The sequence below is a fragment of the Aricia agestis genome, chromosome 10 (assembly GCF_905147365.1).
Source record: "Aricia agestis chromosome 10, ilAriAges1.1, whole genome shotgun sequence".
Lineage (NCBI taxonomy): Eukaryota > Metazoa > Arthropoda > Insecta > Lepidoptera > Lycaenidae > Aricia > Aricia agestis.
The window spans coordinates 2633300-2648453 of record NC_056415.1 but is presented as its reverse complement, the minus strand read 5'-3'; the positions used below and the strand labels follow the sequence as shown (position 1 = coordinate 2648453).

General features: G+C 35.6%; 1 protein-coding gene across 3 annotated transcripts in view; it reads left to right on the top strand.

Annotated features, from left to right (window-relative positions):
- The window catches only part of LOC121730852 (DNA N6-methyl adenine demethylase), a 130330-nt gene that overhangs the window by 7121 nt on the left and 108055 nt on the right, over positions 1-15154 (top strand). For all 3 annotated transcript variants that reach the window (XM_042120046.1, XM_042120044.1, XM_042120045.1), the window contains exons 2-3: positions 2281-4091; positions 10942-11082. In XM_042120046.1, coding sequence (XP_041975980.1) covers positions 2958-4091; positions 10942-11082 — 1275 coding nt within the window. In that variant the 5' untranslated portion in view covers positions 2281-2957. The remainder of the gene's footprint in view (positions 1-2280; positions 4092-10941; positions 11083-15154) is intronic.

The window sequence follows — 15154 nt, the reverse complement described above, 5'->3', positions numbered from 1 at the left end:
TTATCTCGAAAATGTGACTAAAATTTCTTCATTCTTCAAACCGTACAACGTAATAGACGGACGGACAGTTTGATAGACAAATACAAAAAAAATGGAATTGAAATACGAATTTGAATATATAAAAATAGATCTAGTTGAAGTTGTTTGACAGTTATTAAAATCAAATCCGAAATAAGGGCAGGATCGAAATAAAATTTTATAAATAGTTGACTGAAAATAGTGGCTCCGAAATAGAGCGTTCAATTTCTATGAACGAATCTATTATTAGTTTGTTTACTAACTAAACGCCACGTGACGAAAACGAAAAAGAACGAAAACGTCGATATTAGGTCCATGGACGTAATCGCAGGGTATTGTCAAGGATATTGAAGCCTGAATGAGTTAATAATCTTTAGGTGTTTATTTACCTACCCACATATATATACCTACCCACATATACAGTGTGTAACAAAAATAAGTGATAATACTTTAGGGTGTGTACGTGTTCCTTGTAGAGAGTTCACTGTGAAAGTAGCAGCGCTGAAAGACGAAAAATTTTTTTCACTTTTGTATGGGGAAGGGCCCGAGCGTCACGAGTTTCCCCATACAAAAGTGAAAAAAAAATTGATCTTCCAGCGCTGCTACTTTCACAGTGAACTCTCTAAGAGGACGACGTACAACACACCCTAAAGTATTATCACTTATTTTTGTTACACCCTGTATATACCTACCCACATATATATATACCTACCCACATATATATACCTACCCACATATATATACCTACCCACATTTGTTGAACATAATAACTACACCTTTCTAAGGCATAATTTTACATAACAATCCATACTTCCATACTTTTAATGAAGTTTAACTTTAAATGAATATTATAAATGCGAAAGTGTATCTATCTGTCTGTCTGTTACCTCTTTACGCCGAAACCGCTAAACCGATTATGCCGAAATTTGGTATGGAAATACTTTGAGTCCCGGGAAAGGAAATAGAATACTTTTTATCCCGGAAAAATGTACGGTTCCCGCGCGATAACTAAATTTGGCGCAACGGAGTTGCGGGCATCTAGTGTTATTAATTTATTAATCATGTTGTGTTATAGATTAATCTTTACTAAGGAGTACTGACTACTGAAATATTATGATGCTACTATTTCAGAACTCTACATATTTTGTAATCATTGTCACTCATTTTCTATTTTGTTATCGAAAGACAATATTTCAACACTTTGAAAATTCTTCTTAAGCAATTCTTCTTAAGCAATTATAAAATTACTAGAAGCAGACAAACAGCAAAATTCCTAGAAATCGGGGAAAATAATAGAGTGGTAACACTGAAGCGTGACGTCACGGGCGTGTAATGCTAAGTACTCACATACGGTTTTGCTCGATCGACAATAACGTCGAGCAAAACCCGCGGCTGGGGCTTTCGTCCACACATTCAGAATTGTTCGATAGTTTTATTCTAATTCGATATATTTAATTCCATCAAGCTCAATGCGAGCCTTCGAGCTGTCAGTTTTGCGGTCCACACAGTAATTTTTACTCGATTTGGAGTAAAACTATCGAGCAAAACCGCATGTGAGTACTTAGCATTATACATGACAACATGATTATCGGCTTGAACTCTTTATCTGATACTACGTTTGTAAGTGATTGAAGAACTCACTTGGGATTCTCTTTTAACGTTATTACAGGATTTTGAAAATAATCTAAAACAGTAACTAATTAGTGAATTTTAAGATTTGATGGAATTTATCATGTTTATGATAAATTCCATCAAATACATATTGCAAAACAAAAGTACATTCGTAAATGAACCCGAAAATGCAGAAAAAATATAATATAAAGTAAGTGTTCTAAAAACTAAACAATTGTAGAACTCTACACTGACTTTACACTGCAGCCGCATATTTCGTTGTAGAGAGAGCTCTACAATGTACCAAATTACAATGAGTACTAACTACTAAATTCGCGGACCAAAAATATAATTGTAAAGTTGCACTTACGACAAAACTTGGATAGCGTCATTCGCGCCATCGATTTACGCGCCATTCAAAACACGCGCCGCGCATGCCCGCCCCGCCGGTAAACACTTACATTTTGTTTTTTTTTTTTAATGTTTTTTTTAATTAAATCCTAATGAGCACAGGAAAACATGGAACGAACTTTTGTAACAGTTATAGCTTTTGCGATTTGCAGTTATTGTTTTGTTTTTCATTTAGATTAGAAAATATATTCATTTTGTGCAATGTGTTAAAGCTTAATTAATGTTAAATGTTTGTTGCAGATTGGTGTAGGCCGCACGGATAACACCGGAAAGCCTCCGCCTCGAATGTCACCGGATGGAAGACTACCACCAACCAAAAGCCACGAAATCCTCAAACCAAAGCCTCCAGTCATATCTTTTGTTTCGAAAAAATAATATAAGCACTATTTTTTAAACCTTTTAACGATAAAAATTACGCAAATAGTATACGCTAACTCCCAAACAGTACAAATTAATTTAAGTCTGAATCGGTATTTACAATAAAAGAAGCCTTCAAGGAAGAAAAATTAGGAGAATCTATCGACGACCAGTATTTTAACGTTCCAAAATAATTCATCGTTATACAAGTGCACAAATATTTTATTGATAGTTAAAAGTGAAACGTCGAAACGACAAATTGAGCATTTTAGAAGCAGCCAAAGATTTTATAATCCCTAGAATAAGACTCAAGCTTACCTCGTCGAGGACTATACGATAGCATATTAGTGAGATAACGAAAATTGTGATTAGTGTAGTGTCAACCGGTGTGCCGTACCTCGAGTGCTACTTAGTGTAACGGACGAACTAAGTCTCAAAGTACAAATCGCAAGTTCCAGTGCAGCACCCAGTGTTCATACGCCGTAGGAGTAGTAGAGGTTATTTTTGTATAGCGAGGTAAAGAGTGTCGCGATGCGGTCGCGCCGTGGCGGGCGGGCGACATGAGCGAGGCGCTGCGTGGCGCCGCGTGCGGGCCGGGCGACCTGCCGCCCTTCTCCACGTTCGGCGACATGGCGGACGACCAGCGCCTGCTGACGGCCGACGCGCGCCTGCTCGACCCCGCCTGGGAGTACTACGAGCGGACCGCCGACGGCGTCTCCGTCATCGCCAGCCAGCCGCAGTACCGCCCCTGGGAGTCCATGCCCATCACCGTCAACTCCAAGGACGCCATCCTGCGCGCCGGCTTCTCGGCGCCGCTCGAGTACCAGTCGGTCACGCTGCAGCCGATCCCGAACAAGCTGCCGTCCTTCCAGAGCCAGTTCCAGACGTTCCCCGAGACCACCGTCATCCCGGAGACGGGGCTGCCGAGCGTGACGCCCGTGCCGGTCACCTCGAGCCCCACGCCCAGCGCGAGCCCTAGTCAGTTAACCCAGCTCACGCAGCTCACGGCGCCCTCCTCCCCGCACCTCACGACGCTGGCCCAGGTGGCGCCGCTGTCCACCACGCTCACCACGCTGTCGCCGGTCAACGCGACCACCTTCCACACGCTAACGGCCGTCAACGCGCGCAGCTACCCCATCGTACCCGCGCCGCTGCAGGCGCGCGAGCTGGCGCCGGCGCCGCAGGCCTACATCGACGACCGCCACATCCAGCTATACCAGCCCAACATCACCACGATCAACGCCTTCCCAACTCAGAATGGGATCATCCACCAGAACGGCACGCTGCTGCACCAGAACGGCAGCCTCATCCAGAACATCCAGAGCCCGACGGTCGTCCACGTGCTCAAGAACGAACCGTTCGACGTGAAGGCGCTGCAGGAGAAGTACACGCCCAACGGGCTGCACCACGCCAGCTTCCAGAACCCGATGCTGATAGACAACAGTTACGACAAGAAGACCAACGGCTTCGGGAGCGGGAGCTCGCCGACTCGTTCGGACTTCAGGAAAAAGGAGCGGCGGAAAATGCGAGCGAACAGCTCCGAGTCGGACGGGTCCAACATGGAGGTGAGCTCGGAGAGCAGCGGGCAGGTGGCGGCGGTGTCCTCCACGGCCGGGTTCAAGTCGCCCATGCACGGCGCGCCACCCATGGCCACCGGGCCCATGGAGCTCGACGACATCACCAGTGAGAAACAGGTAAGAATTGTATGCGTCATGTATATTTTTATAGTCTCTAAGGTTTTTGGGTAAAGATATTTTTTAAAAGAAGATAGGGAAACAATGTCTTATTTTGCAAAAGTTCCATCACATTTTACAAAAACTGTTTCGTTCGGAAATCTTAAAACGTTTTCCATATCAAGAACACAACAAAGACCTTGCCTACGTTTTAAAATGTGTAACAGACAAGCACTGTAAACTCATGCAGTAAAATCAGACTAAACCAATCTTTCCGAGAATCGCAGAATCGCGTAAACAAGCCGCTCGGGAGTAGCGAAAAGCCGATAATATTCATAGATGTTCGGCGAATTCCGCCGGCAATACATATTCGGAATGCTGAAGAACTTTTCGCCAATTTCACCTTTATTCCGAGTTTTCGCCCGAGTTACGAGTTTCTGTCTTCGCTATAAATTTAATAGTTAGGCCATTCGCTTCTCCAATAAATTCTCTTCTCTTTTGTAACACAAATTAAAGTTGAGCGATTTACGCGTAGCTTAGTAATTTTATGAGTTTCGAGGAAATTAAAGTAGATATTTTAGATTATCTACTAATATAATTTAGATTATTTAGAACGATTCGAAAAATGAAAATGTTTATTCTACGGAAGAATAACGTTGTCTGTGTTATAAAATTTCAACGCTTTTATTTACTAAGTATGTTATATACTTATGTACATTTTCAATTCCTTTTTTTGATATATTGTCTATTAAAAACCTAGACTGAGGCGTAGGCGTATACATCGAAATGCAATACTTAAAACACAACCCTTCTTCATCAGTCGGGAAACCCTGTTGCTAAGCTATCATCGAAATTAAATAACATTGACATCTCTTTTAAATGACGCTATTGCAACATTAATTGCAGAATTAAAATATAATTATGATTCTATTCGCTAATAGGAATTTTATGGTATAAAAAGTATTCTAAGTTCTAGAAAAGGTTCCACGGACAACATTCCAGTATAAATGTCAGCATTTTCTTGTCTAATAAAGAACACCTTTGCGACACCTGCCTATAGTCCGACTAATTGTAATAGTTTTTGTCTCGCGTCAAGATAACTACTTAATTGTTCTGAGATTATAGCTTTTTGGAATGACTTTTAAATTGTAGGTTTTTTTAGATGTCATCTTTAAATTGGTAGAATTTATTGCTAACTATCTATAGATCTGCTTTTTAATTATATTATGAAGGTGAGCAAATAGGGGTTATTAATTGAATAAGGTGTCAATAGTCCTTATTAGTGAAATAAATGTGTATATGTATTTGGATAACGTTAAGTGGTAAGCCATAACTAATTGTAATTAAAATAAAGAGGACAAACTTTTACATATTATATTTTTTCACTTTACACAATATGATGCCTTAAGAAGTAGTTTAATTTAATGCAAATAGCAAGCTTGCTGGTCGTTGGGAATGTGTTTGATAAATTTTAAAATGTAGAGATTGGTAATAAACACTAGTAAATAGTGACTTACTAACATTTATCGTCAATTAGAATATATAGTGAGCGCCTACCCGGCATGTGCGCCATTTAGCTATTTTTCCATACTGCTATTTGGAGATTTCCAAGATTATATTATGGTGCACTTGCCGGGTAGGCGCACTTTGCCGCACTAACTATAATATAGACTCTCCACATAAGCTAAACATTACAGAGACCTTGAATATTCCCCTTGTTTACGTAAAAATCAGGGAAGCTAAATAGAGAAATAATCGTGATTAAAATATTGTTCAACATGGCCGATGTAATCACACTACAACACCTCTCGCACGCGAACTGACTAATTTCCACCACTCATATTTTTAACTCCCCATTTTTTCACGACAAACGGCTTGCTAATTGGTCTTTATTTTTCATTTCACAAACAAGAAATATAAGGAAAAAGTATAATATGTATATAAGTAAGTTAAAAATAATTATTTTTAACTTATATACATTATATACTTATATTTTACTTTGAATATAGACATATAAGGAAAACTTTGCCTATAGGCAATAAGGCACTTTTTGAGTCTTGACTACGCTACATAGAGTTATACAGCAAAAAGTTAAAAGTTTTCCTTATATTTATGAAACTAAAAGTTAAGTATGTACATATGTAGTAATATTCTTTGTTTTTTTTTTTTCAAAAATACAGACTCACAACTCTCTTAATTTTATTAGCTCACTCAATTATTCGATACTGCAGTTTTATTTTGTATCCACTTATCACTTGAAGTGAAAGACGAAAAGAAGAAAGTGATGTCAAATTAAAGATGAAAATTAATAAAAAATTACCCTCTGATATTAACTATGAAACAAGGACCACAAGATGGCCTAGTAAGCAGTTAAATATTAATTATTTATAAAAGTTGACGTTTTTAAAGCACTACTTTGCGTGTTGCAAAACCGATAAACTATAATATTTTATTATACTTATGTAATTGGTTAGTAAGTTTCAATATTTATAAGTTCATTAAATATTTTATGCTCCAAAATTAATATGGAAATGTGTTACATTAATACTATATCGAGCACGCATAATAATTTATGTTAGAAAGTTTATAGGCAGATTTTGACGAGTTTTAGCCGTTGAGTCTACTTTATTAAGGTGCCGCGTTGTAACAAAAATAAGTGATAATACTTTAGGGTGTGTACGTGTTCCTTGTAGAGAGTTCACTATGAATGAAAGTAGCAGCGCTAAAAGACGTTTTTTTTTTACTTTTGTATGGGCAAGGGCCCGAGCGTCACGAGTTTCCCCATACAAAAGTGAAACAAAAAATGGTCTTTCAGTGCTGCTACTTTCACAGTGAACTCTCTACAAGGATTATCACTTATTTTTATTACACCCTGTATAAAAGGCCGGCCCGGCCTCTCATAGAAAACAAGAAATGGAACAGCAAAAATGGAAAGGACGTAAGCGACAAAATGGTTTTTGTCGCGTAATTTTAAAACCATAAATACATTTCATATAAGCTATAGGCACATTAAAGTGTAAACGTGAACCAATTTATGTAAAAAGTTTGGAAGCTTAAGTCACTCTCCTCGGTTGGCAAAATAGGAATCCCTTTTTTTACTGAGGTCTTTTTGATTGATTATTTTGTGTTATAAAAGTTGACCAATCGTGTTATGCTATGGGTAATTCAAAGACAAAGACATGATGAATACTGACAATGAACTTTAATTTCTTAGCTTTAGTCATTGCTGAGAAAACTCGATATCGCTACTTACCAATTTATGTAAAAAATTTGGAAGCTTAAGTCACTCTCCTCTGTTGGCAAAATAGGAATCCTTTTTTTACTGAGGTCTTTTTGATTGATTATTTTGTGTTATAAAAGTTGACCAATCGTGTTATGCTATGGGTAATTCAAAGACAAAGACATGATGAATACTGACAATGAACTTTAATTTCTTAGCTTTAGTCATTGCTGAGAAAACTCGATATCGCTACAGCCAAATTATCAAGGCGTCGCCTTAAGTGGTAGGTATTAAATTTTACAAAAAAAAATCTATTAACCACACATACGTATACATACTATTAACTATAATATTTTTGCGCTGCATAATTGCTCTCTTATAAAAATATAAAATAATTGTATTATACGGTATATGGGTGCTCTCATGATGTTATAATATTAAGTTTATCCGCAAAGTAACGCATAATTCTCTATTTAAAGTATTATGTTTGATTCTTTCAAGATTTGATCATAATATTATTAGAACAAGCTATATTTTACTAACTTAATACTTACTTATGTTAGTAAGTAAATCTAATTACTTATAAAAACAGTAATAATCCCTAACGCGTACTAGAACACGAAAATAAAGACTTAATCAGTTACAACGTTTTGGTAAATAGTTTTCTATTTGAAGTGCCTTTAATGGTAGAAAATACCTTTTCTTTACACAATAAAGCCTATTTTCGCGTGTCAAGTGCGGTGTGAGTCATTCTGGGGAAATCCGTAGTAGTTATTCCTAGTAAGGCAGAATAGTTTGAATTTGTCATGTTTATGACTTAGCTTAGAAAGCTTAGTACAGCGCGACTTTCCTGCTAGTGCTTGGCAACTGACGTTTTTCGTTTGTTTAAAAAAATCGGCCAAGTGCGAGTCGGACTCGCGCACGAAGGGTTCCGTTACGATTAAAGATCGAAAGAAGCCCCCGTTAAATATGTATTTTATATTTTATTATTAATTATTAAAGCACAAATATATTTAAGGATTTTGAGGAAATTTTTAAATTCCTAGCTGTTGCCATTATTGATTACGAGCAAAAAAGGCCAAAAATGTTACATTTCTTGTATGGGAGCCACCCTTATATATAAATTTTGTTTTATTTTTAGTATTTGTTGTTATAGCGGCAACAGATATACACATTATGTGAAAATTTCAGAAGTCTAGCTATTGCGGTTCTTGAGATACAGCCTGGAGAAAGACAGACGGACCCAATTAAGGTCCCGTTTTTACCCTTTGGGTATGGAACACTAAAAATGAAGCTGAGTACTATACGGTAGAACGGTATTTAATAAGTCTTTTGAGGGTTAAAAATAAATTATTAATACGATTTACGTATTTTCAAGTAATTAAAAACTACATTTTATATTAAAATGGTTACAGTGCCATTGCTATTTTACGTTAGTATAGTTTTAATTATAGGCATGTCCGTCAAGAAAGTGAAGAAATTAAAAAGTGGCAACATCGTAGTGTCAACCCTTTTCTCTTAAATTTATTCGAAAAGGATGAACACTACAATGTAGCCACTTTTTAATTTCTTCACTTTCTTGACAGACTATACTTTAAATTCATTTATATTAAACGTAATAATATTTACCTGTCATTGCTTCCTGTATTTTTTATTTATTTCCGCTTTGTAATCGTCTAATATTTTTTTCCATAGACAAATGATAGCTTTTTCCTCAAGTAACCTATAGAAACGAGTTGTCTAAACTCAATTTATGGTTTTTCTATGAGTTTCTAATGGCATGTGCCATTGCCATCTGCTGAACCGGCCGGCATAGTTTAAATGCATTCTAAATTCAAAAATGTCAGCTAATACAGCATAAAAAATAACGGTTTTATTACAATGTCCGCAATAACCTAGCCACTGAGCTAACATAAAATGCTATAAGCTATTAAAATAAGCTGTTAAACTCTTATTTCTCTTAAACTGCATGTTAAAAAAGTAACCTCCTCAGACTTACAAAAATCTAAATAGAGCTTGCCATAAACAAACAAATAGTAAGACCAGCTTTTAGACCATCACTTTGTATGTTGAAAAATGAAAATTGAAGATCTGGCATAACATTTTTTCTAAAAAGATTTGTAGTCTTTACCGACAGCCTATACTTTAGTTTTCAGTTTTGAAATCATTGCTTTATAGGCAGCGCTTTCGCCCACAATGTAATATTATGTATTTCAATAGGTACCTAATTATAAGTCATTATGTTGCAGCTGCCTAAAGAAATCGGTAATAAATAATATTACAATACAACTTATGTAAGAGTTCGGTAATAATTTTAGCAATTACGGGCAAAAAGTTATGAAAACTACAAATTACAACATATTAATGTCGCCCAGCTGTGGGCAAAATAGGTTAATGATGATGAAGGCGCTAATGCGTTTTTTGTTTCCATTTTCAATGTTGAACTCTTTAGCGCCAAATGTCTCAAATCAGCTGTTCTTGACTCTACGTTTTTACTTCAGTTACAGCAGTTTTATACTATGTTAAATTTTTTACAAAATCAACTTCCGGTAATGATAAGATATCATTATAAAATCTAAACGGTCGCGGCGAATCGAAACTTCACATAAAACGTAAAAGTATGAAATTCTGTGCCTCGTTATTTTGATTATAGTATAATATGGACCAAGAGCCCGCGAGAGCCAGACCTTCCTTCGTTTCGTAAAGCTGAAAGTTTACCTGCTTGTGACCTTTACAGAAATAAGAACGACCAGCAGCTATGGAGTATCGGTCGCGGTTACTTTAGGAGGTATCCAGTTCTGAAGGTCTACCTGACCTTTCAGAAGGAGTAAAGCTCAATTTCATAGCTTATATTCTTCGCGATAAGTGGAGGAATCTCGTCTTCCAGTGCCGGACATTTTTGACAGTTGCTTCCAGCCCTAAAACTTTCTTAAAGTAGACTTTGAGGGTGTCTAGCAGTGGGAAGCAACTGTCAAAAATGTCCGGCGCTGGAAGACGAGATTCCTCCACTTACCGCGAAGAATATAAGCTATGAAATTGAAAAAATTACTCTTTCTGGCTCTGGCTGGCTGGCTCCTAGTCCTAGTAGGACAAGTAACCTTCTATATTGAGGAATTTGTATTTTTAATTTTTATACATAATATGCAATTTGTAAATACTTAATATATTATACTAAACGGCAGATTTTGACAGATTCAGGCAGATTTTACTAATGGTAATGGAAAAAACATAAGTCCTTGATACTTTATACATACATTATAATGTATTTTAAATATATTCTTCTGTTACCAGGCCCACTTATATAAGTCGCCAGTGGGCCAAATCTAAGGCTACTGAATGAAATCATTATACATATTGCGATTTAACGCAAAATGTGATGGAACTTTGCAGTTTTTTTCTTATTTTTGTAAACCCATACAGCATTCAAATAAAAAGTTATCTCTTCCCACGATCTTTTTATACTCAGTATAATTTTCCAGTAAAATGGGACAAATCAAGGCGCGACTTGGTGATGCATAAAAGTGATACAAAATTGAAACCTACGTGTAACTCTTGTTTGAGTGTTGCCTCGTCTCGTTTTAGTGTCGTTTATTTTTTGTTCCTTGTTCCTTAATAGACATGCTATTTTTGATACATATTTTTGTTTTTCAGACGAAAAAGAAACGAAAACGTTGCGGCGAGTGCATAGGCTGTCAACGCAAGGACAACTGCGGCGACTGCGCGCCGTGCCGCAACGACAAGTCCCACCAGATATGCAAGCAGAGGAGGTGCGAGAAGCTCACAGAGAAAAAGGTTAGTTGTAGTTATTGCAGTCGTTGCGTTTTATTGCATTTCTTTTTATTACACTTTAGGAAATAGGTTAGTTGCAGTCGTTGCGTTGTATTGAATTTGTTATAAACAGTTAATTGCAGACGTTGCGTTTAATTGCATTTATTTTAAACTTATGGAAGTAGGCTAGTTGCAGTCGTTGCGTTTAATTGCATTTCTTTTTAAACTTAAGGAAATAGGTTAGATGCAGTAGTTGCGTTTTATTGCATTTCTTTTCATACATAATATATTATATATATATATAATATATTATGTATGAAATGGATATAGTTATGGATATAGTTTAATTGCAGTCGTTGCGTTTAATTGCATTTCTTTTTATACTCAAGCAGATGGTTAAATTGCAGTCGTTGCGTTTTATTGCACTTGTTTTTATACTTGTATTTGTTGCGTTTTATCGTGTAAGTGTATACGTACACATATTTTACACACAGATGAAACAAATTTTGGTTTCGTTTGACAGCTCGAGATTGTTGCTCTATTCCGCTAGGTATATTAACTTTATGGATAAAACGCAACGATGCATTTTGTATTAAAATATTTATCACAAAAATTGAATACTTGCAGTCATTTTGTTTTATTGCACTTAGAAGAGTTGCCTATTTTGTGTACATTAGGGTAGGACCCCTCCACCCGACGTTTTTTTAACGCTCGTTTGTATCGATACAAACGCAAGTTGAACGCTCAGCAAACGGAAGGAAGCCGACACGTTTTAAACTTTATATCTGCCAAAACGCGCAGAAGACGAGCGCATCAGAAACGCGCGTCGTCAGCGCGCAAAAAAAAACGTCGTGTGGAAGGGCCTTTACGAATCTCTAACCGCTTACGTAACTCATAATTACTAGCTGAGTCTTATTGCAACCCTTAGAAATAGTATTAATGTCAGTTAAACCGTCGCAAAAATTACAATAACCATACATTTTTCATGATTTCCATAAGTTATTCCATAGTCTGTACTCTGAACTCTGTTCCACTACAATGAATTTATGTATTGTATACCATACTCCATAGTAGTATACATTAATGTACTGAAATTATCATTGATTTTAGAGAACGACATTTAAACTAATGAAATCAACTTAATAGAAGTTAACTTTTATTGTATCGTAGAAAAATGTTTTAACAGTTTTCTAACACCTACTTAGGAGTATTTTTAAATAAATATCATCTCACTGGCTTATCTAAAAAGCAATTTTCTAAAATTGCTATTTACACATTTTGAACAAGAACAGTATATCTCTTCATTTTAAGTATACATATACCAGACACCTACGCTGTTTGCGAGAATATCTTTGTACTAAGTCCAAAACAAAGCATTTACATAAAACTGCAATAAAAAAATAATACAAAATTAATATCCCATGAAAAGTCAAGGACACGTTTTTAAGTTTCCTTTCTAAAGCTTCGTGACGTCTTTTGTGTTTTATATGTTTCGTATAATTAATGATAATATGAAATTACGCATTTACTAAATCACAATTTAAAATGATTCAGCAAAAATTTTATTCTATTCTATAAATCAGAATTACCTATTTTTTAAGAATTTTTAGTCCATAGGTGATGTGTACTAGCTAAGAACGTGTTATAACGTCAATTAGTTCACATAAAAAATGTGTGAATTTTGTCAATTTATATTACTTATTTGGTTAAAAAAGAAAAGGATTTTTATACCAAAAGAAAAATATAGTTTAGGATAGTAAGTTAGGGCGAAGTTACTGAACTTAGTAAATTAGTTCGGAACAAGCGTCGTAAAATTTGCGGCTTACTTTGTTCATAATCACTTCTATTTTGTTTCTCATTTATTATACTCTTAGGAATTGGGTATCGATTTCTAGAAAACAACTTTTTAGTTTCTTTCTCGTTATTTCTATTCGTGTAATCGTGTTGCATATTAAGTCACAAAGATTCTACAAATTCAATTAAAACAAACGCTAAAGACCAAAGTAGTTGTAGTTCAAGTAGATTGCATACTAAGATGATTTTTTTTTATTTATTTAAGGTCGCTTTTTAAAAATATTAAATCAATATTAATTCAAAACGAACAATAAAAGACCAATCCTCAAATCTATGTTGTGTTAATATAACAGCAGTACTTTAAATCTCCTTTATATTTGAAGAGCAATCCCAGTCGGTTAAAGCTAACAATAAATTATGAAATCCTGTGATAATGTAACGTGGTCACGGCGCATGTGACGTCCCATCTGTCAGTGCAGATGTGGGGATGCTAGTCGCGTGCAGTATACACCCGCATGTTGTCTAGTCTTCACCGATTTTTCAAACTAGTAATTGATATACATATTATAACTCATATTTTCCAAATATTAAGCTCTTCTATTGAGAATGTTCAGGAAAGTAAGATATAAGGAGATACAATTTATCCTTCTTAATTATTTTAACTACTTGATTGTGAAACTCGATACTCCATTTATGAAGGACACCAATACATTTTTCAAATTCACAGTTCCTAATAACAGGACGAGCATGTAGGTTATACTGTGTACTTGTGCTGCATTCATTTTGCTTATAAAAGTAATAAATTTTAACCTTACATTAGTATAGATACGTTAGAGATTGCCGCCAATTTTTATCCATCAATAGTCTGTCAGTTATTGTCCACCTTTATAGATATCGCCCACGCCATGCGCACGCGCCGCGCAGCTGTCGCGGGCTCCAATCAGAACTCGCGCCGCGGCCGTAACGCCTCTACGACGCTTATCATAGGCCGATCTGATTGTACTCATTGTAAAAGGTGGTTCTTCGTTTTTGTTACAAGCAGCTGTTTTATAAGATTTCGATAAGTTTTTTTTATATCACTTTATCTTGTAATGCTGCAGTTGTGTTTAATTAAACAATGTGGCACTTTTGTGAAATGAAAATTAATCTTCAAAGTTCTGAAATCGTATTTTAATTTGTCTAAATGAAGCATTTTTTTTAATAAAAAAAAAACAACATGTAATTCAAATAGAAGCGGCTACACGTATACAGTTTTTGAAAACAGTTGATAACTATCTAGCAAAAACGTAACGCTGTCCACTTTTAAATGCATAGAATCTCTTTAAGAAGAATACCTAGATAAATCTCTTTAGAATCTTTCAGAAAATAGAGATATTTTTTTCTAGATTTAAAAAGAAATTCATAATAAGCTGTACATAAAGACAATACAGCTTACGAATATAATCCTGATTAACTTGTCGAATAGACACGAATGTTCAAAGTTAAATTAAGTATGATATTGAGCGAGGGGCGCGTAACAAGTCGTAGTTTTATGCACTGTCGCTTTTACTGTACAATTACTATAGATAATGTTACAGTAATTTGATTAGTTAATCTATTCTTTAGGGTGTCTTATAGTTAATTGGAAAATGCAAATGCTCCTTAGATCGGATAAATAAAATGCACAATATGTAAAGTTGTACATCCATATTACATATACAACATATTACTTAGGAATATCTCCTACTCCTCCTACCTTTCTTCTGATTAATTTCGTTGCGGGTCCCAAGACAGATTTAGCTTGTCCCTAGGGCATCCCTGAGATCATATCAAAGGGTTTTCGTGGTTGGTTACGTGATGGTTCGTGGAAAAAATATACAACATATTATTTCTAATCATACGAATAGAAATAATATGTTTCAATTATAAAATAAAATTACAATAAAATCACTGCACAAAATTTTTACAAAAGTCAATATAGATGAGTGGATGCACATTATTATTCGACTCAGCCACGAATGATTAAATTCCGCTTTTTCACAAAAATGTGAGACTGAAAAAGATAGTATTATGGCAATCAAATACTACAAACACAACATAAAACTTAATGAATCAAAGATATTCTAGAAATTAATCTCATAACTATAAAGAGAAACTTATCCGTCGTTCCATCGGCTCGAATGGCTTTTTGTTTCAGTATTATTCATATATTCACTTTAATCGTTTTTTTTGTCTGAAATAATGGCGAAGTCGCGACATTCGAGAATTAGGGACGATTTATTTCGTACTATCTGTAATTTCGTCTGTACTATCTTATACAATA